Source organism: Coffea arabica, chromosome 2c (assembly GCF_036785885.1).
Source record: "Coffea arabica cultivar ET-39 chromosome 2c, Coffea Arabica ET-39 HiFi, whole genome shotgun sequence".
Lineage (NCBI taxonomy): Eukaryota > Viridiplantae > Streptophyta > Magnoliopsida > Gentianales > Rubiaceae > Coffea > Coffea arabica.
The window spans coordinates 71,000,295-71,011,334 of record NC_092312.1 but is presented as its reverse complement, the minus strand read 5'-3'; the positions used below and the strand labels follow the sequence as shown (position 1 = coordinate 71,011,334).

General features: G+C 31.7%; 1 protein-coding gene across 1 annotated transcript; it reads right to left on the bottom strand.

Moving 5' to 3' along the window:
• Positions 1-7,965: 7,965 nt before the first annotated feature.
• LOC113724610 (transcription factor bHLH18-like) lies at positions 7,966-10,356 on the bottom strand. Its single transcript, XM_027247497.2, has 3 exons — positions 9,775-10,356; positions 8,156-8,506; positions 7,966-8,049 (listed from the first exon to the last, which is right to left on the bottom strand). The coding sequence occupies exons 1-3, from the start codon at positions 10,354-10,356 to the stop codon at positions 7,966-7,968; spliced, it is 1,017 nt and encodes a 338-aa protein (XP_027103298.2).
• Between the last annotated feature and the right edge of the window lie 684 nt (positions 10,357-11,040).

Genomic DNA, 11,040 nt, shown 5'->3' with positions numbered 1-11,040 from the left:
ATATTTTTGGATATTTTTAAAGTTTAAAAATTTTTAAAATTTTTTTTAAAAAATTAGCACTACCACCCACCGCCACTACCCTTCTCTCCTCCCTCTCCTTCTTCCTCCTCCTCCCCTTCTCTTCCCCTTCTCTTTCTCGCCACACCCCACCCCTCTCTTCCTTGATCTGGTCTCGATCAAATCACGGCCTTTGGTCACGACCAAAGGTCTCGATCTAGTCAAATCCAGGTGGGGGGAAGGAAGGAGAAAGGTGGGGTATGGCGGGGAAGGGGAGGGAAAGAAGGGAAGAGAAAAAAGAGGAAGAGGAAAGAGGAAAGGAGAGGAAAGAAAAGGAAAGAGAGGGAGAGGAAAGAGGAGAAAGGAAGAGATGGTAGTGGTGATGGGTGGCGGTGGTGATATATGGAAAAAGGATGATGTAAATTTTAATTTTTTTAATTTTTTGGACATTTGGAAATATTTTTGATATATTTTATGGATATGGTATTTTTGAAATTATTTTTATTTATATATTATTATAGTATTGTATATGTAAAACTTGTTTTTCAAAAAATAGAGAATCCAAACAGAGCAATAGGTTTTCTTGCATAATTATACATCATTCATCATCAGTTGTCTCACATCATCATGCATCACCATGTCTATTAAAGGTTTTTCTAATAGGTGCTTAGAACACTCATTTTTTTAAAATTATTTTTTTTTTTTATTTTTAGAAAATTTTGACAGAGTTTCTCCTTACAAATGAACGAAAACTCCCTGCCAACAAACCCAAATGCAAGAAGAATAGGTGCTTAGAACACTCATTAACACACTTAACATTCACGTAATCTAATATATATATACACACACACACATACTAATAATTATTATTCTCTCTTGTATTTATATACTTTTCCTATTTAATTTTATCTACTCTCCATTATATTTATTTACTTTCTTTAATTAATTTTATATTTTGAAAAATATAACACCTGAAATATATCTTAACGAGCGCCTTACGGGCACCCGTTAGACAAGTCTATTAATAACTTGAATATACCACATGTTCTATAAATGGGTCTATAGACTAGATGACTTGCCCAAATATTCTCCATCATGAAATAGTATCATCATAAAATAAATATTCAATATACCTGAGGACTTTAAGTGTCATTATGACATAAAATCTAGAATTTTTCAAGGTAGCAAAATAACTAATCAAAAAAATTCTTAAGTAAGAAGTATAACATTCTTGAAGTAAGTGTAGAGTAATTCCACTTTTAACGAATGTTTTGCATTTAACTTACTGCCCTACTAGTGTGAATACTTGTGCTACGCACGGTGCTGACATTATTGAAAAAATGAAAATAAAAAGGTGAATTAAAAAAGGTTAAAAAATTGTACCAACACAATTAAAATATAATACCTGTCTAACAATAGTTTGAAATATGGTAGAATGTGTATATTATTCAAAAATTACCCTTTTTCGGAAGATAGATCCTTAAAAATAATAGAAATTTATATTAGAATCATATATGAAGAAAAATGAATGTAATTAAATGTTGTTAAAATGAAACACTTACAAATATTATGCATTTGATTTGATAATCTTGCATGAAGGTGCGAACACTCTTCACACCAATCAACTTTTAGTACAAAAGCCAAAATTAGTGATTTAATTAATTCTGTTGAATTTTGTAGAATGCACACTACAAATGAAAATGCACGATCTTTTCATGAATTGATTCGTTGGTTGAACAACCTATCACCATTGTCCTGAGAATTAAGTACGTGTGAAATTCAAAATTAGTGTATTTTTTTCTGTAGTTTATAAATAGCATTATGAAAAATAAACATATATCAACAAATTCTATCTTCCTCTGTAATTCTCTAAAATAGGAAGCATCACAACCAAATACAAATCGTGCATGTCTGTCCTGTAGATTAAGATGCATGTTACTACTGGAATCTTTGATTTGTATGTTTACATTATACCTATTTGACAAATAAAATATTATATACAATGCAAAAAAATTTGTTGAAATTAAAGGTACATGAAATTAATTATCTAATAACAGTGTCGACCACTTCATCACAATGCATACACACTGTTTTTGAAAAATGACCTTCACATAGTTGTCCACAATTTTTGCATAACTCATAGAACATATTTTCTATGTTAATACTCTGAATGTAAACAAGTATTCGAAAATATTTAACCTAGTAAAAATGAAAGAAGGTATAGGTTATGATTATAAATTTAAAAAATTTGTGCAATAATTAAATTGAATAGAGTAAGTTTACCGTATGCATAATTGTATATTCGGATATCCATACTCTCTTTGAATTTGCTATCAACAATGCTTGTGATGTTGTAAAATTGCTTGACCTCAACCACATAACTAACTTTCGAGCACATGTATCATTTTTAAACCTATAATTTTTTTAAATACATTTTGATAAGAGTATGAAACAACATTAAAAGTTTGATGCAGTGTTACTGAAGGAATTCACCAACTACGCAGGTATCGAACAAAATCTAAATTGTGATTGATATACAATTTGCTAGCTTCAATTGTACAAAGTGATGATCCTGCATAATATGGTTATATTTGCCAAAAAATATTCAAATTATATAGAGTATAAGTAAAAGCATTTGATTTACCTTTGAAATTTCGTACGCAAATACCACATGCTAGTAAAATATTATTTTTTGTAGCAGATTGATATTATAGGATTTGTAGTATATTCAATAACTTGATACTCAAATCACCGATGAGGCAAAATTTGCCTAAATAAGCTTTACAGTGTCCTAGCTCCTTGGAAAAAAATAAGCGCTAAATAGTCCTAATTGGTATCGCAAGTTACGACAACGTGCCAGTGGCATTTAGGTCTAATTTTTTTTGGGGTCAAAATCTAATCCTAATTGGTTTTGCTGTTTCGTAATCATGTTGTATGCTTTCGAATTAAAATTGTATTAAAATAGCATGTGAATGAGTATTTGTCTTTAATTAAGGAGTAAAAAGGATTTAAAGTATAAATAACAAACTATAAACGGTTTATGAAGTAGATTATGGGAAAGTTTTAAATTTTAAATTTGACTGGTGATAGGGTTGGTTATAACCCACTACTTTTTATGTATTGAAATAAATACAAAAATCTATAACCCACTACTTGTTATGTTCTTGAGATTTTTTTTAGGGTTAAATATAGTAAACCCCTTAACTTTACATTTACCTGCACTTTAACCCTTCAACTTTACATTTAGTTGTAGATTTGTGATTTTTTTGAAACGTGATTGTAATTTGCAAAGCTCATTTGTAGGGGTGGTTATAGGGTTAGTGTGGTGACAAATATTTCTTAATTATAAAAATGTAACATTGTATTAAAATAGCATACGAATGAGCATTTGTCTTTAATTAAGGAGTAAAAAAGATTTAAAGTATAAATAACAAACTATAAACGGTTTATGAAGTAAATAGTGGGGATGTTTTAAATTTTAAATTTAACTGGTGATAGGGTTGGTTATAACCCACTACTTTTTATGTATTAAAATAAATACAAAAATCTAAAAAAAAAAAAGAATGAGAAGTTTGGAAGCCATTGAGAGGGTCTATGCTAATAACCCCTTCTGCAATACATATAGATATATAAATATATAGATAGGCTCAATTATATTGTTGGCATCAAGATTTTGGACATTGTTATCTATTATTACGGTGTTCTGAATTTGTTACAAATTTAGTTTAAGAGTAAAATCAAATTTAGTTTACGAGGTTTCGAAAAGGAGGCTTGTTTTCAGGGTAGTGAGCTGGCACTATCAGGAAAAGTTTGATTAAGATTGAGTAGAGGGTGCAGCCTCTCCTTTTTAACTGGAGTAAGGTTATAATTTTCAAATTAAATGTCCTTTTTCGCTGGTGTCAAATTAGTATCGGCCGGGAGCCTTTCAGAAGCCTATCAGGAGAGAAACAGCGATCATTAACAACTTTTTGCTTGCCTTAGACTGTTGTTTACAAAGAGATTATATTAGACTGTTGTTTACGAAGAGATTATATGAAATAATTGTTATAACTATTTTGTGATGCAATATACATGAAATAAAAAGATAATTAAAAATATAAAAGTGCAATTAAAAAATATGTTTATGGTACAAATAAAATAATTCTTGAAATCTGAAGTCTGAAATATGAATCTATTATGTTAATGAATTGTTAAGTACTAAATTTGATACATTTAAATATATATTACATTAAATGATAAGTTAATAGTTTACTTTTTTTTTGGAGTAAATTTTGTCTAGAAAATTTAATGTCACTTAATTAATTCAAATGTTCTATTTTTTATGGTCAAACACGTCTCGAACATGTTAAAATGTGAATCTATAAAATGTAAGTGTTGAATTTGGTAATCAAACAGCGTCACCCTCCAAACCTTGAACATTTATAATCAACAAACTGAATTTTGGAATATCCACGTTAACATTTTGGGCTGGCTAGATTTGATAAGCTAACTTGGAAATTAAGGTTCCTGATTCCGGGTTGAGAGGTCAGCATACATGGTACTGTCTGGTTAAAGAGACTTCTTGATGTCTTGATCCCGTTATGTTCTCAAAGGTGGTGCCAACTGATTATTGATGGATCTCAAATTCTGCCGTGAGACGGTTTTGACGGACAAGACAGGGGTTGGTAGCAGCAAAAATTGGAACATCAGATTCGGGTCTCTGATGATTGGACGGACCTGAGAAAAAAGAAGAAACTGAGGAAGTAATGGCCTAGGTGGCCCCCCAGGTGCTCAAGTCAATTGTCCAATTAGGAATTAGTAGTCAGTATAGGGATGATAAGGCAGAAAATTGCAGTTTTGATACCAAATGTTTTGAGCCGTCGCAGTTTTAGTCCTTAAAATTTGGACAAAAGCAAATAGAGTACTAAATGTTTCAATTTCTATGCACATTTAGTTCAATTAATTGGTTTTGTCAAATTGTTACTAGAATTTGGTCACATAAGTAGCACGTGACTATCGGCTGACTTTTGAAAAAAAAAATTAGAAAAAAAGGAAAATGTTTGTACATAATATGTAAGTAAAGGGCACTAATTACTCACATATACAGTAGTCATGTAGCTAAAGAGTAAAGATTAATTACTCTGCTCGTGACTAATTGTGCCCTTTAATTACAATTTATGGCCACCAACACTTTTTTCTTTTTTCTAATTTTTTTCAAAATTAAGCCATCGTACTTGCTATAAATGTGACTGAATTCCAGTAATAATTTGCCAAAACCAGTCAATTGGACTAAATGTGCTTAAAAATTAAAACGTTTAGCACTAGATTTGCTTTCGCCCAAACTTTGAGAACTAAAACTGCCGATATCTCAAACATTTGGTACCAAAACTATAATTTTCTCTTAGAAATAATTAATCAATCATGTAATTAATGACAAAACCTAAGACCCAAATCCCTTTCCATGTTTGATGATGAGGATTTTGCAGTAACTCTGCATTACTCCTTTTCCTTGAGAAATGGAGTATAGTTTGTTTACGAAGATTACCCTTTAAGTTGCCGTCATTTATCAAGCAAAAAGTATCAAGACTCTTTATGTAGTGTAAATCATTCAGGGGTCCGCGATGGATCCACGAGGGTTAAGTAATGGTGCAGTAGCTAACCTGCCTACACAAAGAACAGAAAATGCTCTTTGAGGGGTAACTGTCATAAACATGATAACTTTGGAATCATGACAACAATTTTTGAAATTAAACATAATTTTCAAGGACTAGGGCATACGTACATGAGTGGAATTAAGTCGATTTTTGTGAAAGCTATTATCACTTTATCCCTTTAAACTATATCACTACTCTCAGTTTACCCCATAACATTATTTTTTTATCACTTCACCCCTATAAATAATTCAATTCAACATGTTAAGAAATTTTGGACAAAAATACCCCTTTATTCTATAGTATTACTACATTGTTATTATCATATCTCTTTAAATTATAGTGATACAATCGTTTTAATTTCTAACATTATTTTCTAGATATTTTATCTCATCATTAATCTAATTAGTATGGTCAAAAATTTTTAAATATATTTACCCTTTTTATATATAATCAAAAATAAAAAAGTTAGAATGATTATTCTTTCTTTTTGTTCACTTTAAGAGTTCAAAAACATAAAAATAAAAGGATTTTTTCAAATTTATGTTTTCACACTTATTAATACAAGTAAAAGAAAAAGAGATAGGAAAGAAGGAGATAGAAAATTAGATTTTGCAAAGAAAGAAAATAAAGAAGAGTCTAATATTATCGTATTATTTTAAGGTTGTCGAGATTAGAATTGAAATTTGGTAGTAAACAGAAAAGTGAAATAATTTTAAACTAATAAAAGTATTTAATTCTTTCTTATTTGTATTTTAAAAAAAGAATTAAGTTCTCTTCTCTCTCTCTCTCCCCCTCCCCCTCTTTCTATTCTTTTCAATATTAATAAAATTGTCACGAAGAAAGAGATTAATGTTTTAACTTTTTTTCTTGATACTAAAAAGGAGAAAAACCACTCTAAATTTTTTAGAATAAATCTTTCCTACACTGATAGTGTATACACTATCATCGTTCAATTCATGAAATGTGTGTAAAAATTGAATTTCAAGTCAAATTTTGCATAGTTGTCATTCATCCAACGCTGATAGTGTATACACTGTCAGTGTAGAAAAGACTAATCTAATTTTTTATTGTTTTTATTAAACAAAGAGGAAGGTACTTTTTTCTAAAGTTTTTTAACTTCCTAAATTAGTTTAATGGTGGGATAAATTGTCTAAAAAAATAACTTTAAATGATAAATTGATAATGAAACTACAGTTTATAGGGGTAAAGTGATAAAATAATTTTAAGAGCTAAACATGTCTTTTTCCTTTAATTAACAAACTCCGTTAAATTTGACGGTTAAGCTTGAGGATAAAGTGACTAGAAAATAACTTTAAGAGGGAAATTGATAGTGACACCAAATGTTAAGAGGGCAAAGTGATAATAACCCTTTTTAAAATGAGCAACACAAATACATCATTAGAATTAGCTTAGACTACAACTATCAAGAAAAGACACGATAATCTTATGGTGGATAATAATTGTCCTCTAAAGTAATGCTTTATGACCAAAACATCTCTGTACAAAGATTTAGCTCATTATTGGTGCTTGTGACATGATCACGTTGGACAAGGCTAACGGGTGAAGACAATATAAGACAACCAAATTTTCAAGTTTGATACTTGAACATGAGCAGGTGTTGAATCTTTGGTTTGTGCATTGCTTCCTAATTATTGGTCAGAAAAAAAAAAGTTAAGGTTTTCCCCTTTCTTTTTTTTTTGGGTCCTTTTGTTTAAACTCTTTTCTCCATGTTTGAACTTTAAAGCAACGCTTAAAAATCCTATCCCGTAGGACCGATTTCCCAAGGGAATAAAAAGAAAAAAGAAAAAGAAAGAAATTAATTTAAAAATATTGTAAAATGAATACTAATGAAATAACAAAATGTAGAATGGAATAAAAGAGAGATATAGACAAGAGAGAAGTAGATAAAAGTAGAGAATTATTCTTTTATTAACTCAAATGATCAAAAACTTACAAAAAGATGTTCAATGACCTCTATTTATTGAGGCATTGAATATAAGAAAACTAAAGGGTTAACCTCTAATTATAAGAGAGGTTACGAAATTAATTGTACAGGGAAATTAAATGGTCATCCACACCAGCTCTTTTATCCTTTTATATTTTGGGGGAATTCAATAGACATAGGAAAACTCAATGGACATGGGAGAATTTAATGGGCATTCATCTCATTTAGTTATTTCATAACAAAAAAAAAAGTAAATAAATACCAATGGAGCATAATAAACCTTCAGTAGTCACATGACAAAATACAAGACCTTTTAAGTCACCAATCAGCAGAAAAAGAACAAGACGGTCCATGTAGGTACATATTTTCCATTAGGTAGCTGACAAGAATTCAAGAATCCCGTGCTGCACGCTGAAGAGCGGATCGAAGACCTTGAACCAATTCTTTCATGGTCAGGCTGAATTCTTTATCCATCTGTGAATAATCAAATGAAAAATCACTCAATGATGAGCATAATCAGTGAAAGAGACTAAATTTAATAAGATTCTTTGGCAGCTCCAAATAAAATCTAAAATCTCACCTCAGCAATGATTGTAATGTCAAGAGCCAAACTTCCAAATGGTGCCACACTCGTGTTAGAAACAGCAAGATTGAGCTTTTCAATTTCAGAAAGCACTTTAACTAGCACTCCTCTATGATTTTCACAATGGACTCTTAGAAGAACCTTCTTATCACAAAGTTTAGCCTCAATTTCAGGTAGTGGACGTTGCTCATCCGAAGATCCCTCGTCTTCAACTACGAGTTGGGATTTCTTCACAAGCACCACCGATTGCATTTTCTGCTTTGTGGCTTGCTCCTCTAGTGTCTTGACTCTTTCCTTGAGATGTTTTAAGTATGTGATGGCATCTCCAAGGACTGAGGTTTTATCCATCTGCAAGAAATACAAGTTTTTGTCAAGATAAATTGAATAAAGTTTAAATCTAAATCAGGGCATGCACATATTGAAAGATGTGGTTATGTGGATGGTAATGATATTCGCACAGTCTTTTTAGTTGACTTGTATTGCCATAAATGAATTTTGTCTCCTCTACATGCTCGTCATTTGGCTTAAAATACTTGAATGTTTGGATTAAATTTATATGTAAACAAGGGTCTACGTAAATTGATGCGACATAGGGTCATTATCTGGAGGGTAACGAATATTTACGTACACTTTTTGGTTTCTTGTACACCCTACAATGATTATTGTTTACTATATATGTACATGCTTGTCATTTGGTTTGATAAAAAATTAGAAAGGATGTGAAAGAATCCAAAAAGGTACAGTGCTTTGATACAATGTTGTGATTATCAGTTGGGTGAAATGGACAAGAAGATCTGTTAAATTATACTCCCTTCATTTAATTATACAAACTTTGTCATACTAATTATTTCCAGGCCGCCGAAAGCACTTGTAATCTTTCTAAACTTCACATGAATCATGTCTAATAATAATTCAAACTCTAACATTTTTACGAAAAAATTCTGTCAAATTTTACTGGAGTCAAATTCAACAATTGCTGTGGGATTGATATGAAGATCTGAGATATTATATTATATGTGTGCCTATAATTGGCTAGCCACCAAAGGGATCGAGGCCAAATAATTCAAAATCTGGAAACCATTCGTTCAATTGTGAACTACTATATATGGATGTGTATTACTAGTAAAATGAAGGTAAATTAAATATAATCCCCATGTGATTTTATGTAATGTCAGATGATCTTTCTAAATTTTCAAAATAGTCACATAATCCCTTTGTGATTTTATATAAAGTAAAAAATGGATAAAATGCATAATTAATTATAACAATTAGACAACACGTGCCCAAAAATTGCGTATGATGAAATCATAATATCCACTTAATCCTCTACAGTTTGCATAAATATTCACTTTATTCTCCTGTACTTTTATACGAAGTGGTTAAGTCCTTATTTGATATAGTGTTTAAGTAAGAGTACCACTGGTATTTCAACAAACGACATTACATAGACTAGTTTTTGTTAAATTTTTATTTTACATGAAACCATAGCGTTGGATATTGTAAAACAATAGGGGTGTTATGTAATAATAAATGAAACTATAGGCGGCTATTAGTAATTTACCCAAAAAGTAAAAGATAATGCTCAGAAAAATCAGAATAAGAAAATACATCCAGACCTTCTTGAGGCCGGGAACGATGGCTGAAAGAGCCACAAATCGTTGGCTGAGCTGCTCCCTTCGCTTTCTTTCAGCTATAATATGGTCATATGTTTGTGATGCTGGCCTGGTACGACCTTTCTTAGGTGCCGGGGCACTTTTAGTAGCCTCCTCAAGATTTGGAAACGAAACACGGGATGTCAAAACCTCAGAAACCGCATCATCCTCAGGGTTCAAGCCTCCTAGACTAACTTGTCGAGGATTCACTGTTTCTGTAGGACTAGGGTTGCCAAAAGCGAGGATTACCGGAATGGAGCGGTTGCGCTTGAGCTGTCTGGCTGGTCTTTCAACTTCAGCTGGAGGAATTTCAATGGCTGAAGATGCACACAAGTTGGCAGCTGGCTGAGGAACTTCCACAGCTGAAGATGATGCATTACATAAAGCCGTAGTGGAACTGCTTCTTGGAATCAGGTGGGAAATGCATGAGGGGGAGTTGCTTTCTGAAGGCAGAGAACCCTGAAAGTCGTTTCCAAGTGCAGCACAGATGTCTTCATCAAAGAAGTCCATAATGTCGCATTGATCACTCAGAAATGGATCCTCCATTCCCTGTTAATAAAGCAAAAGAATGTCACCAATTCATGCTTTGGAAAGAATTGGTGTCATCTGTCTTAGAAGTCTCTGATAAATCCAAGGTGGCAAGCTTCATGATAGTAGATGTATTTCACACATTTATAACTAAGTTTGTAAGTATAATTAGGAATAGCCAGATCAAGATTTGCCTTTGAGTAGGTAGGATTTTGGCACATGCTATAAAGAAACAAACAAGAGAGCTTTTTGGGGTATTGGCTTCGTATAACATCCATCCCATGTCGGTGGTTTTCATCCTCCAGGTACAGTCATTTCCTCATTATTTCGGCTTTACAGAAAAGAAAATCACTAAAAATATATAGACAAGCCAATGGGAGAAAGAAAAAATAATGTCCAGCAAAAGTTCTGGCAAATGTATATAGAAAAAGTGCCAAAATATAGACACTTGAGTTATTCAAAATATGAGCGAAGAAGAAAATAAGATATAATATAGAGATACAAGTACGTGTGATATAAGAGAATCAAATTCATCGTAAAGAAAATGCATATACAGTTTAATCATCTTGTGGCATGTGCCTACTGCCAATATCTATACGTGAAATACAAAAATCATAGAGGCAACAGAGGTTAATCAATGGTTCATGAAATTAGATAGATCATCTTAACTTTCAAGCTTCATGTTATTTACGATGCAAGGTC

Bases quoted from the DNA above. Each gene is read 5' to 3' on its own strand.
- LOC113724610 (XM_027247497.2), bottom strand. From the start codon at position 10,356: ATGGAGGATCCATTTCTGAGTGATCAATGCGACATTATGGACTTCTTT. The intron at 8,507-9,774 runs GTCTGGATGTAT...TATTTCTTGCAG, and splicing joins TCGTTCCCGGCCTCAAGAAG to ATGGATAAAACCTCAGTCCT. The intron at 8,050-8,155 runs GTGAGATTTTAG...GATTATTCACAG, and splicing joins ACATTACAATCATTGCTGAG to ATGGATAAAGAATTCAGCCT.